Source organism: Cupressus sempervirens, chromosome 9 (genome assembly GCF_028749045.1).
Source record: "Cupressus sempervirens isolate cs-2001-9-10 chromosome 9, ASM2874904v1, whole genome shotgun sequence".
In the NCBI taxonomy this organism is placed as follows: domain Eukaryota; kingdom Viridiplantae; phylum Streptophyta; class Pinopsida; order Cupressales; family Cupressaceae; genus Cupressus; species Cupressus sempervirens.
The window spans coordinates 242,997,562-243,011,768 of NC_143126.1; the positions used below are offsets into that span (position 1 = coordinate 242,997,562).

General features: G+C 35.8%; 2 protein-coding genes across 4 annotated transcripts; one reads left to right on the top strand and one right to left on the bottom strand.

Annotated features, from left to right (window-relative positions):
- Window positions 1–228: 228 nt before the first annotated feature.
- On the bottom strand, window positions 229–3,330 carry LOC149538389 (putative glutathione S-transferase GSTU1). Of its 3 annotated transcripts, XM_089802810.1 has the most exons (4): window positions 2,460–3,330; window positions 2,132–2,269; window positions 1,577–1,625; window positions 229–1,442 (listed from the first exon to the last, which is right to left on the bottom strand). In XM_089802810.1, the coding sequence occupies exon 4, from the start codon at window positions 1,388–1,390 to the stop codon at window positions 1,166–1,168; it is 225 nt and encodes a 74-aa protein (XP_089658936.1). In that variant the 5' UTR covers window positions 1,391–1,442; window positions 1,577–1,625; window positions 2,132–2,269; window positions 2,460–3,330; the 3' UTR covers window positions 229–1,165. The 3 variants fall into 3 exon arrangements, with proteins under 3 accessions (XP_089658936.1, XP_089658935.1, XP_089658937.1); XM_089802809.1 differs by having other exon boundaries at window positions 229–1,625; XM_089802811.1 differs by having other exon boundaries at window positions 229–1,625; window positions 2,460–2,744.
- A 2,033-nt stretch (window positions 3,331–5,363) lies between these two features.
- On the top strand, window positions 5,364–9,057 carry LOC149538390 (uncharacterized). Its single transcript, XM_089799714.1, has 2 exons — window positions 5,364–8,313; window positions 8,433–9,057. Exons 1-2 carry the CDS (start codon window positions 5,640–5,642, stop codon window positions 8,819–8,821), a joined length of 3,063 nt encoding a protein of 1,020 aa, XP_089655840.1. The 5' UTR covers window positions 5,364–5,639; the 3' UTR covers window positions 8,822–9,057.
- Window positions 9,058–14,207: the final 5,150 nt, after the last annotated feature.

The window sequence follows — 14,207 nt, forward strand, 5'->3', positions numbered from 1 at the left end:
ATCTGTTGCTGAGTTCTCTTCTTTACCAGAGGTAGAGACCTCTTTTTGTCACTATCGTTTCTTGGTCCTACACTGCTGAATTATGTGGTTTAGGTCTCATGTTTTAGGTTTCTTATGTTCTTGTCTTCATTAACTACATAGACAATATGGTATAAACCATAATTATTTGATAAACATTATCATTACCTATTAAATCTGTGTCGAGAATTTTCTGGAAGATGCAACTGATTTAGCAAACAATAGAAAAGGAATGCAATATTTCTCCTGAGACAGATACCCAACAAGATATGGGCGAAATGGAAGAAAATATGAGCACAAACACAGGTATGATCCCTTGTCAAGATGCACAAATAAATAAAGATACGACAGAAATAGAGCATCTTCAAGTTGAAACAGAAATAGAGTATCCTCAAGAAGAAAAAGAAACAGGACATCCTCAAGGATAAACAGAAAATGAAATAGAGCATCCTCTTAATAAGTCTTCTCTTGCACGTCTTAGTAGTTAAGTCCAGACTGTGAGATGGATCTTCCGTTGTGGAGAAGAACAGGGACCTGCGTGTATACAGGATTTGTTTGGAGAAGCAGCTCACTTTTAGTGCGCAAATTCTCCTCCAAAACCTCGAATTTAACAGCCTTGTGATTGAGAGCAAGGGCACAGCTCATTGCAAAGGGACTCGTTTTTATGAGCAACAGCTTCAATTGCTCTTCTGAGGCCATGTTTCATACAAATCTTGTTGGTTTGCTCCATTCCCCATTGGGCTTCCTTCTAAAAAGGCTACTCGTCAAGACGTATTTTTCATCATCTAAGCAGAGACATTTCAATCCAGTACACAAGATATCAATTCTAAGTAGGTAAACAATACTTCAAGATCGATAACATATGCACACAATCACATGTTCAACTTAGAAACAGGACTCCCATTTAGCGCTCATGATTGTAAGCAGGTACACTTCAATGGCTACCCATTTCATTGCAACTACATTCAATCCAGCATGCAAGCCATCAAGTCATAATACAATGCTTTAAAATTGACAATCGTATACAGAAACACAATTTGAAACAGGGCACCCATTTAGAGCTAATTATTGCAATTAAAGGTGCATTGCAATGGCTACCTAAAGCTGAATTATCTGCTCTTAACTGTTAAAACTTCACGAGAAATTCTTAAAACTCTGAAACAAGATAAAGGATGCCTGGTCTTATACCAGAGGTGTTATCAAGCTTAAGCTTGAGCATTTGCCCTTCATACATGACATGATCCTCTGCCCAACTGGGATAGAAGAAATCATTGAACTCAGCAAACTGCAACCCCTCCAATCCCACCATTAAAACAACAGTAATACTCAAAGCCCACCAAAACAAACCAGTTACTTTTCCTACGCTCGCCATTGAAGCCAAAATCTTATAGCTAAAACCACACAACTACGCTTGAGATTGAATTCTGATGGGCATGAACAATACAGGAAAGAGCAATTTATATTATTTGGGGCAGTGAGACTGACTTAGCTTGCAGGACACTAAACCGGATTAAAATTAAAATAAACAAAATGGTTAAAGAGGGGTTTCAGTCTTTACCTAGTCATGGGTGAAGCCAGGCTGGAATCTGCAGTACAAGTTGCCATTGCTGCCCAAGAGACAACATCAATAATGATCAACATTTTAAGACATTCATTGGGTATGTAGAACACATTTATCTAGATAATTATCATATAATTATCATCTAGGTTGAATAACTAATATACAACTGACAACCTCTGAATTCTTAAATAAAAAGCTCATAAAAGAGCAGATGATGGGATTGATAAACAGTGAACAAATAACATCTTTGTAGACAAATTTAGCCTAAATAGGTTTTCCTCAGGGCTTCAATTTAAGAAAAGATGAACTAAAATTTTCTCTTGTCTAGTGCATAGTAGACACACACATATATATTCTACATGTGCTAACTTTTTATTTTCTGCGCAGCTAGGAACCTCACTAGCCTAGCCGATTGTAATTAACAAAGACTAAAAGTAGCAGTCAAATCAAAAGGCCTGTCAAGTTGGAAGTTCCAGACTCCGTAACCACTAATTTCCCCAAAAAAGAATAAACACAAAATTCTGAAATGTATTTTTGTTTCACCTTCATTACCTTGTTGAAGAGGGTGCCAAGAAGGTTGAATGTCATTGACTCCGATCCTTTCTCCACAATAAAATATGATTTTTTGAGACTTCTGTATCTAATGTTTCATCCATCCCAAATTGTGAGGAGCACAGCTTCAAATGAATACTAGCAAATAGCAGTAATGTAGGCACGGTTAGTTTAACCCATTTTAGAAAATGTTATACACACATATTAGAAAGTCATTAAGATCAAAGAAGATTGAACACATTGATTCTTATGTCTATCCATACTAACATATTTCAGAGTAATTAAGTAATTGCGCAAGTGATTGTGGTAAAATAAATAGAATCCATACCCTTTTAATCTCTTGGAATGTGTTGATGTACTATCTTCCCAGGAATGGAGAGGGACATTCAATGTTGGGAAAATATTTTTGATGGCCTCACGAAAAACAGATCTCTAAGCTAGCTTCCTCTGACATGCATGGTGAAAGAGTGCCCAAGAACCTATCATGCACTCTTTAGTCTTAGGGAAGATGGGCTTGAATGTAGGAGCATGATTTACTAGATCAATCTTGCTGCCTTCAGACTGGCAACCATAATGCACGGACATCCTAATGTATGGTTATTGAAAATATCCCCATACCTGTAGAAAAATTATAACAGAAATTCAGTCAATACTCATAACTCATTCAAGACATCCCAAACCAGCTTCAACTTTACAGTGTCATTAAACTTGTTTATATAGTTGCAGCAGATATTTATTACCTTTTGACCTTTTTCTTCAGTGACAAGAAACAATTCGAGTACAATGAATATTAAATAATTTGAAGCATCTCAAGAATTCACTCAATTTTAATGCAACACCATCCCATACCCGAAATCTAGATGCTGCAGTAGCTGATATAGAGCTTTAACATTAAACTTATCTTATCATACTGCAAAAGTACAATCAAATTTACAATAACAAGGAATGCAAGTGGGACTACAACAACTTCAGAAAGGAACAGAAGACATAGGTAAGTAGGTCTGGAAAGCGAATTGCTTCGCAAATTCAGTCAATTGTACAATCTTATTTCACTTGGCCACATCACAGTAGAGACATTGGAGGCACAAACTACAATTGATATCTCAGTAATGATGCACTCACAGCATGAGTCAGCCATTGATAGGAATTTTAGGGGCAAAACCCAAAAAACCCAGTATAAGAAGATGGAGATAAAATACGGGTTTTAGTAGACTGTAAAATAGAGTAAAGGAAAATATATCCTACTGCATGATGAAGTACATATGTAGTGCAATTAAGGTAGAACATATACAAATGGGACTAATCCTATTGGGCAATTGAAAAACTAGGAAGATTAGAGAAAATAATGCCCATCATTGAGTACTTAAATTAAGAGACAAAATGAAATAATCATTTATGAAAAGTAAAAATCTAGTGTCTTTGAACTAATAATCTCTTCAATAGATATATTTTAAGTATTTTGTAGAAAATATAACATTTAACTAACCGCATGGCCACCAAAGTAAACAAAATCTTTACGTTTTGGATTTCAGGCAGCAGAATAGCAACTCGATTTACGTCCAAATATTTTAACAAGCCAACTCTCATTATGTTTTGTTGGGTAGTCCTCCTAATAGGAAGTGTTCCTTCTGGGCACTCTACCAGGTGATGCCATAGCTGAAACTTCTTTAACGTACCTCCTGTTCTTTCTGGCAGTTGTCTTGATTTTACCATGCTAACCTCCATTATCTACTCTGCACAATTCTTCTTATAAAATCAATAATCACTATGCTACTTCAAACAAACAAATTTGGACACACTATGACACGAATTGGGAGGAAACAAGTCATTGACACATGAAATTTCCTCTTTGATGATGATATTTAAATAAGGAAACAAATTTTGAGGGTTATCCACCTCAACAGCTATCAAAAACCCTATTTTCCTTTCAAATGACCGTGGTCCGAAACTCCAGATGACCAACCACGTACAACTCTACCCACACCATGTTCGTGTCACGCTTTGACGTAAGCGATATTTCCTAAGGACTGCGGAGAAACTAAACAAGACAGTTACAGGCTTGTCGTGCTCCATAAACATTCTCCCTTTCTGTCTCTCTATTTCTTTTGCAGCTATATATATGTTCACTGCGATCTTCGCTTTGGCGTAAATTTGCAGCTCTATTTGCTGGTAAATCTGATTGTAATCGTAGGAAGATTATAGAGATGTAGAATGGCTAGTTTGGAATATTTCAGTTAGTGCCGAGGACGATCCAAGAACAGATAACGCTTGGTCAGATGGAGAGAAAGTGGGCTTAGTTCATGAAGTACAAATCAAATGGAATTTTTTCTTCACTACATTGCTCAGGATTCTCGCTGCCCATGCCACCCTAAGAGATTCTTCACCATGCATCGATGGAAACGCCTCTTGTGTGCGGAATGCTTCTTCCTTTTATTATTATTTCATGTTAAAAATATAGGGATGCAGGCTGAACTAAACAACACATGGCTTGCCTGCATGTAAGGAGAAACATCCGTAATGCCAACTGTTAAAGCCATATGAGAATGGTAACCCCAACATCTTCTTCTGCAAAAACATTTCGATATTTTCCCACCTTTTAGCAAAACATGCCAGCTGTCCATCTGCAGTAACGGTAACTCCAATATTTTGCTTTGAGACTCGCTCCTTCTCTCGCATAGAAACTTGCAAAGCCTTCTGTTTGGGCAGTGCAAACATGACAGCATTCATATTTGGCAGTGAGACGGTAACCATCGATCATATTTTGTGAGCAAAGCCTTGCAATGATATTATTAAAGGACTAAATGAAACAATTTTATTGGCTCTTAGTAAGAGTTTTAATCACCATTTAAGTTCCAACCCTAGGCAATAGTTTCCTGCCGGGGCAGGAACTAATAATAATAATTGCCGGACCGTAGTATAGCGCAACTTGTTAGTTGTTTGCATAGAGACCGAGGCCGAACAAATGCAAAACAAAACCTAGTAAACATTAGCCCCCACCGTATACTTTAACCCATGCTTTCGAGTCTTTTTCATTATGTAATATGTTTTGAAGTTGATTTTTCTTTATATCTGCCAAACAACAATTACTTCTGTGATCTCTCCTATTGTAATGAGCGTATACTAATGTTCATTTTGGAAAGGGAATTGTAGGACTAATCTCAATCAATGTAACAGGTCTTTGGAAAGGGAATTGTAGGACTAATCTCAATCAATGTAACAGGTCTTTGAAATCGAGTAGAATTTCTCCTTAGCAAGGAAATTTCATTACTTCTGTCAATTTAACTCTACATAGCAAGGAAATTTCCATGGGCTTGCAGAAAATGGATATTCATTGACCAGCGATTATGATTACAACCGTTCATTGAAAAACTATGGAAATTGAGCTACACAAACCACTCAAATACTGTGGATTTCTATTAAATTACCATGTTCGGCTACATTAAACCTGAAAGAGGCTCTGCTCATTTCTGCGAAAGCAATTTTCTTATTGGAACTCTATCCGGCAATCATGCTTCGCCCTGATGTCGCTTTCTTTCTATGCGCTCTCACAATTTTACTTTTCATGCTTCCGCTGTACTGCACTTCTCTCTCGGAAGACGGAGTAGTACTCTCTAAAATGAAAAAGGGAGAATGGGTGGACTCCTTTAGTGCTCTGAGTGACTGGAACGAGTCTCACAGAAATCCATGCGCCTGGAAAGGAATTACCTGTGATGCATTAAATAGCGTGACCACTGTTAATCTCACGGGTGTCTTGATTTGTGGCAATCTGACTTCAGCTGTATGCGGCCTTCCTAATCTCACCGCCTTCATCCTCCAAGGAAATGATTTCAGCGGTCCTTTCCCAACCAGCCTCTTACATTGCAAGCGTTTGAGGAAGCTCGATTTGTCCAGTAACCACTTCTCTGGACCGCTGCCTGCTCGTATCTCCGAATTAAGGGAGTTGAGAGAATTGAACCTATCATACAATTCTTTCAGTGGCTCTGTTCCTCCAGCCTTTGGAATGCTTCCAAAATTGGAAGCTCTCTTCTTCCACGACAATCGTTTGAGTGGGGCGTTCCCTAATTTTGTAGGGAATTTGACGTCTCTGAGGAATTTCACCATTGGCGGCAATCCTCTTCATCCCAGTGTTGTACCGACAGAGCTCGAGAATTTGAAGCAGCTGCAACAGTTATTGCTTTATAATTGTCGTCTTGAAGGCCGAATCCCAGCATTCTTGGGCAATTTAACGCAGCTGGAGTTGTTGGATATGCGGCACAACAATCTCTGGGGCGAGATTCCTGCCAGTTTAATGGGGTTCTCAAATTTGAGAGAACTGGTTTTGTATGAGAACCACTTGTCCGGACAAATTCCGGCGAACATTGGCCAACTGAGAAGATTGACCTATCTGGATCTCTGCACCAACCAGCTTCACGGCACAATTCCCGCCAGTATTACCAATCTAACATATCTCTGTGAACTTCAGTTGAGCGAGAATCAGATTACGGGACAGATACCTGCTCGGCTCGCTAGGCTACGCTACCTGACCACCTTGATGCTGCACGACAACAAACTCGAGGGATTGTGGCCCAAGAGTTTTGGCACGTACTCTGCTTTTGTTCAAGTCGACGTGACCAGGAACAAATTGGAAGGGCCTCTGCCAAAGAATCTGTGCATAGGAGGAGTCCTCTATGCTTTGACCGCCTCTTCGAACAATTTCAATGGCTCCCTGCCTTCCTCATTTGGAGACTGCCAATCTCTACAATATCTCTACCTCTACGACAACCAGCTGAGTGGTGAGATACATCGTGACGTATGGAGTGCATTCAATATCAAGGAGCTGCGTCTTCACGACAACAAGTTTGAAGGAAAGATTCCACCTGCAATTGGCGAAGCGAAGAATCTGACTCGATTGTGGATAGGCAACAACCAGTTCGAGGGAACAATCCCTGCTCAAGTTGGGCAGCTGATAAATCTCCTTGTGTTTGAAGCAAGTGGCAACCGGTTGGAAGGAATAATCCCTTCCCAATTTGGAGAGCTGAGAAATCTCACGGAGTTCAAAGTGAGCAACAACAGATTGTCGGGCTCTATTCCCCGCGAGCTCGCAAGCTTAAGTTTTCTTAATATTCTCCAGTTGGACAACAATTTTCTGTCAGGAGAAATCCCCGGGGAAATATTGCTGCACAAGAAGTTATATGAGCTCAATTTGAGTTACAATCGACTCACAGGGGAGATCCCAGCATTTCGGAGCAACATTGACAGTCTCGACTTGTCGAACAATTTGCTGTCTGGAGGAGTGCCTGCCGAATTAGGACAATTGAAGCCCCGCGCTTTCAATTTATCGAACAATCAGTTGTCTGGGCGAGTTCCTGAGGGTCTGGACAATTCGGCTTACAAGGAAAGCTTTCTGGGCAATCCGAGACTATGCGGGGGTCGGAATTTGATGCTACCTCCGTGTTCCTCTCCACCTCAGAGATTGGCAACCATTCTGTTGCCGACTCTACTGACAGTAATTACCCTAACCTTGTGCTCCAGTTATCTGTGCTTTTGGTGTCTCGGGAAACCAAGTGATGCGCCTGGACCGTGGAAAATGACTTCGTTTCATTCCACACGAGTAAATGATTCATACATCCTCCGGAATTTGAAGGAAAGAAACGTGATTGGATCCGGGAGTTCTGGAAAGGTTTACAAGGTCACTATGCAGAACGGGCAGGCGGTAGCCGTGAAGAAGATGAGGAAAAGAAGCAGATCAAAAGGAGATCATAAGAGAAGAATTGAAAAGGAGGAGAATAAATTTTTGGAAGTGGAGGTGGATACGTTGGGTTTGATCTGCCACACCAACATCCTAAATCTGCTCTGTCTCATATCAAGTGAGCAGTCCGATTTTAAGCTGTTGGTATACGAATTCATGCCCAACGGAAGCTTGTTCGACTGTCTACATGGTGGCCCAGGAAATATGCAAGAAATGGTGCTGCCATGGAATATACGTTATCAGATCGTTCTTGGCGCAGCCCGAGGGCTTTGTTATATGCACCACGATTTCTGTCCTCCACTGATGCACAGGGACGTGAAATCTAGTAACATCTTGCTGGACGGGAACTTTCTGCCCAAAATTGCAGATTTTGGAGAATCCATAGCGCTCGATAGGTTGGGCGATGAGCGTGTTGTTTCTAGTTATGTAGGGTCGCATGGATATATAGCTCCAGGTATGAACGCTTTGTCTCACTGAAATTTACTTAATAATTTAGTTATCCTGGATAGAATATCTGATTCTCTGATCTAGATCTATTTATACAACTTTTCTGGGTGAAACTGTGGCATGTAGAATACGCGGAGAGGTTAAAGGTGAGCGAGAAGAGCGATGTATACAGCTTCGGAGTGGTGATGTTAGAGCTGGTGAGCGGAAAGAGAGCGACGGGAGAGGCGGAGTACGGAGAGGGGGTGAACATAGTGGAATGGATACAGAGCAGAATTTTGATGGGAGTAGTGGATGAGCGCATAGCGGACGCTAATTGCGTAGAACAGATGATGCGCGTCTTACGCGTGGGTTTGATGTGCACTGATAGGGTGCCCAACCGACGGCCTTGCATGAGAAGAGTCGTTGAGCTTTTGGTTGCCTGCGGAGAGGCTAAATCAACATTTCACCGCGTGGAAAGTATTAATTGGATTGCCGACTGCGACAGCGACGACGAAGCGGTTTACTTTGCAGATTGATATACAAAAGAATGGTCCAGTTTTCCCCTTTCCAATCAATCCTACTTGGATTTCTGCCATGGGCCACGATTAGGCAGCTCTTCTACTTGTGTGTATTGTACATCTTTCTACTGTGTGTATTGTACATCTTAGTCTTTATGTGGGTATTTTCCAATGTAGTTAGTGGGATGCGGCTATATTTCACACAGAATGTATCTTTGATAAAAATTCAAAAAATTGAAAACATTCAATGGGCACTTGGTCTAGTGGTGAAGTAGAATGGTTCATAAAGAGCCCACAAGGGATTGATTCTTGCTGATTGGTAACTTGGGCCTTGTGCCTTTGCTGGGTTGCCTTAATCCAAAACAAGAACAAAATTGAGAAAAATTCCCCAAAATATTAGACTTTTGATACATTAAAAGCATTTAGTGTTTTGACATTTTACATTATTATAACATAGTGGATTTTCTTGAAATTTCAGCACTTGTTCTTCATATCTAAAACAACAACAAAATTAAGAAAAAATTCTCAAAATGTTTGAGTTTTGGTACATTAAAAGCATATAGTGTTTAACATTTTACATTATTAAAATATACTGCATTTTATTGAAATTTCAGCATTTGTTCTTCATGATGTGTATATTTTGTACTTGAAAACAACAACAAAATTGAGAAAAAATCCACAAAATGTTTGACTTTTGGTACATTAAAAGCATATAGTATTTAACATTTTACATTATTATAACACAATGGCTTTTTCTAAAATTTCAACATTTGTTCTTCATGATTTGTATATTTTGTAATCCGAGACAACAACAAAATTGAGAAAAAATCCCCAAAATGGTTGACTTTTGGTACATTAAAAGCATATGGTGTTTAACATTTCACTTTATTATAATACAATAGATTTTATTGAAATTTCAGCATTTGTTGTTCATGATCTATATATTTTGTAATCTAAAACAACAATAAAATTGATAAAAAATCCCCAAAATGTTTGACTTTTGGTACATTAAAAACATATAGTGTTTAACATTTTACATTATTATAACATAGTGGATTTTCCTAAAATTTCAGCATTTGTTCTTTATGATCTATATATTTTATAATCGAAAACAACAATAAAATTGAGAAAAAAATTCAAAATGTTTAACTTTTGGTACATTAAAAGCATATAGTGTTTAACATTTTACATTATTATAACTATTTGCAGATATAAAAATAGACCACTATTGTCTCAAAGGAAAAGTATGTGTTTTAGATGTTTGGAATGTATGGTTTCATTAATGATAAATTAGTTTACTCTAGATGCTTTTCATCATCTAATTGTGTGCAAGTTTTTCATCATCACAATTTGTGATCCATTAATTTTTCTCTCTTATTTCTCTTGTATCGAAAATGGATCTTTAAGTGTGATCCAAAATGTTGATAAAAAACACACAAACAATTAGATCTAGAAATATTCAGACTATACCTATGGATTTTGGAAATTGGTATATCGTATCAATAAATTAGTTACTAGTACTTGTGCTTTATTAGATTCAAGGGATAAGCCAATAGGAAATTAAATATAGAATTTAAATGCCTTTTATTTCGATCCATTTGTAGAAAATAAAAAGTTCAAATTTTATATAAAAATATTAATTTTCAGTAATAATGAAACTATTAATAAAGAAATTTTTTATTAAATATTTCTAATAAATTTTACTAGTAATTATCCTTTCATAAAAATAATAAGAGGTCATGCACCAAATATAATTTTTGGAATAAAATCAAATTGAATTTGAGACTTGCACTAGTAAGATTTCCAATATAAGCATTTGTCAAGATAGTGATGGTTTTGTGGCTTGTAGATATTGCATCTATGGTTTTAATGGATTGAAGATATCACATCGATAAAAAAAAATCATAGGAACATATGTAAAATGTCCAGACATCAAACAAGGGTGTACAAATAACATGATATAATTTAATATTACTTTATGGAATACATTGATTTAGTGGTAGATAATTTAACATTTATTAGAAAGGAATTACAAAACATCAAATTAAAAACATTCAATCAAATGCATTATATAAAAGCTTGAAGAATAAAGAGGAGGCACATAATTAAGTTGTGAACATGACTTGTAAATTGAGAGTGTATAGGTATAAGATCATCAGATCTTCTTAGTTCATCCTCACATGCCTTGGTTAATTTTAGTCCTCAAAGTTTGCATATTGCACATAGAGCAAAGTTAGTTGAATTCTTATTTTTAAATTTATGGTTTGATAACAAATGCATGTCACTAACTTCTAAAAAAGATATTGAATTCTTGGACTATTTTTTTTTTTCCTGCTACTTTTTATTACAAACTTGTATTTGCAAAAATGGAAAAAAATGTGTTTAGAAAACAATAAAATAAAATGTGTAAAATGCATAATCGATGGTCTAAATATTTAAAACTAAAAAGACCTTGTTGGTGGAGTGTATGTGAATCTCAATTTGTTGCTCTAAAAAAAAATACAATTAGTGTATGTTTATACAAATATCAAATAATTATTTTTAAAATGAAAAAAAGAAAGAAAAAACTATGATAACCATTTTTTTTTGTTCATTTCTTATGGATTAATTCTAATATCTATTATCAACAATTATATTGTAGATCCATTATACTTAAGTTATTAATAATTAAAAGGTTGACCAAGCTTGTCTCTCAATTGTTCTTCTCTACTCTTGTTTTCTTACATTATATCATGAGATCCTTTTAGTTCATCCTCACATGGAAGGGTTAATTTTCATCCTTAAACTTTGCATATTGCACATAGAGCAAAGCTAGTTGAATCCTCATTTCTATTTATGGTTCAATAAAAATGCATGTCATCCACTTCTAAAAGAGATATTGAATCCTTGGACTCTTTTTAATCCCTGCAAGTTTTCAATACAAACTTATATTTGCAAAAATGGAAAAAATATATATTTAGAAGATAATAAAACAAAATTTGTAAAATGCATAATGAATGACTTAGAGATTTAACAATAAAAAGACCTTATTGGTAGAGTGTATGTGAATCTCAATTTTTTGTTGCAAAAGAAAGAATATATAATTAGTATATGTTTATACATATACCAACTTATTATTTTAAAAATGAAAAAAGAGAAAAAAAAATTGATAACCATATTTTTTGGTTTTGTTAATTTCTTATTAATTAATTATAATATCTATTATTGATACTTATATTAAAGTTCCATTATACTAATGTTGAACTAATAATTGAAAGGTTGCCCAAGCTTGTCTCTCAATTGTTCTTCTCTGCTCTTGTTTTCTTACATTATGTAACTCTTGCTACAAGATTAGGACTAATTTCCCTAAGGTGCATCTTGATATTGGCTACATCATTCATGGTGATGAAAGAAGGGATGATTTTTTTTATCATCACTTTAACATGGATCCTAGCAAAGTTGTGATAAGACCTTTTCTTAGTTATCTTAGCTACTATTGAGAAGGTACCAAAAGACTCCATAATAGCTAAAAAATCCTCAAAGTTTTAGAATTCCAAGGGGAGAATTTGAAGGCATATACAAGTAGGAATAACTATCCCTAGATTCTTTTGAGAATTAAAATTGGGTTTTCATTTGCAAAGAGAAAGTAGATCATGACAGTTACTCCCATGGATCCAACCTCCTGTACAAGCATGAATAAAAGAATTATTATTAAGAAAAAAGAAAAGGAAAAAGCTACTAGAAATGTCATTAATCATTACACTACACATGATATTCCATTGAGAAGAAACCTATTTCATTAACTATTCAATAAAATAAAAAAGGAGAGGAGCTTATCAACTAGATATAATTTTAACTCTTCCATTATCTCTTTTAAGATCTTATCAAGAACCTAAACATTAGTCCCATTAACCTTGCACGAAGTGTTCTATGGGGGAAAATAGGTTGATTTTTAATTTTTATATCAACTAGCACCCAATGACTTGGCCGCATAGGTAAATCAGTGATTGTATTATTATGCATAAAATTCATCTAACTTCATGAAGTTACCATCATCTTTCAAAATTATATTATCATATTGCTAGTTATCCTTCCATTCCCTTGGACACACCAAAATTTTCTTGAAGGATGACAAAAAGAATGGAGGATTGTGTTGAGCACCACTTTAACAAAGATCCTGTAAACTTAGTATATTTGTAAATTTTTTAAATCTATCTCTGCTATAGCCAAGGGAATACCAAAGAAATTGATAATAGCCTGAAAAAAATCCACAAAATATTAGAACTAGAAGGAGAGACTCGGCATGAAAATCCTAGGAGGAGCAACTTCACCTCGTAATCACCTGAAAATGCGTTGATAGACTTGAAACCATATTTTCTCCTAATCTAGATATACTCCTAATTATGCCAACCTAATTACTAACACAATTCATCAAATCTACAATCAAATAGTCAACGTCAATCAATTAGTTCCTAAATCAAACATCAAATGGCCTAATCTATTTAAATAAATCAAAATTTAAATACACTTGGCTAAGTTAATTAATAAAAAGTTATTAATAGGCCAAAACATACAACACAATGGTATTTTTTTAGCCTCTTATCTAAATCAAAAAATAAGAAAATAAAGTAAAAAGGAATTTATAAACTCCACTAAAAGATCTATCATATTAAAGGGTACAAATGGGAAAGAAAAGCATACATGGACCAATTAAGGTGAATCACATGGATCACTCCATGTTACATCCTAACCCCCCCTCAACTATGAATCTCAACCACTCATTTGACCTTAATTGCTATAAATAAGATGGATTTGAAGCTCAAATGGTTCTCCTCTAATTCACATGGTTATGATGTCAAATTCATGGTCCTCTCTCATCTAGATGTGTTGTTGTGATGTTGAAGTCATGGCCCTTATATTTAGATTTGCATTGTCATCATAGTGAATTGCTAGCTTACTTGCATTGTATTTGTTCAATTCTTAGTAATTAGAACACAATTTCTTTCAATTTGGTAAATGAACAAATTATTTTCACTCATATTTCATAAATTTGATTGAATCTCTCATATTAGGCACGTATTGTCCAGTGATTAGGGACTCAATTCTAAGGGAGATTAGGCTCTTGATCACACCTTTCTGAATTAGATAAGGATATAATGATTTCTAGAGTTTTTTGTGCTTTCCTTTGATCTATTTGATGTACTAGTCCTAATTATATAACATTCTATTGAAGTCTTTTGTATTCATACGTACTACATTTTTGACACACAAACCTAAACTTTTTTATCATCAAAATTGGATTTCCATTTTTAAAGAGAAAGGATATATTGAGAATTACTCCCATAGGGACAAGGATGCACCATACAAACATAAGGTGAATCTTCCTTATTAATAAAAAGGAAAGAAAAAAAAGTTCTCATAGACA

Coding starts and splice junctions, on each gene's coding strand:
- LOC149538389 (XM_089802810.1), bottom strand. CDS start 1,390: ATGGCGAGCGTAGGAAAAGTAACTGGTTTGTTTTGGTGGGCTTTGAGT.
- LOC149538390 (XM_089799714.1), top strand. CDS start 5,640: ATGCTTCGCCCTGATGTCGCTTTCTTTCTATGCGCTCTCACAATTTTA. Junction 8,314..8,432: donor GCATGGATATATAGCTCCAG/GTATGAACGCTT, acceptor TGTGGCATGTAG/AATACGCGGAGAGGTTAAAG.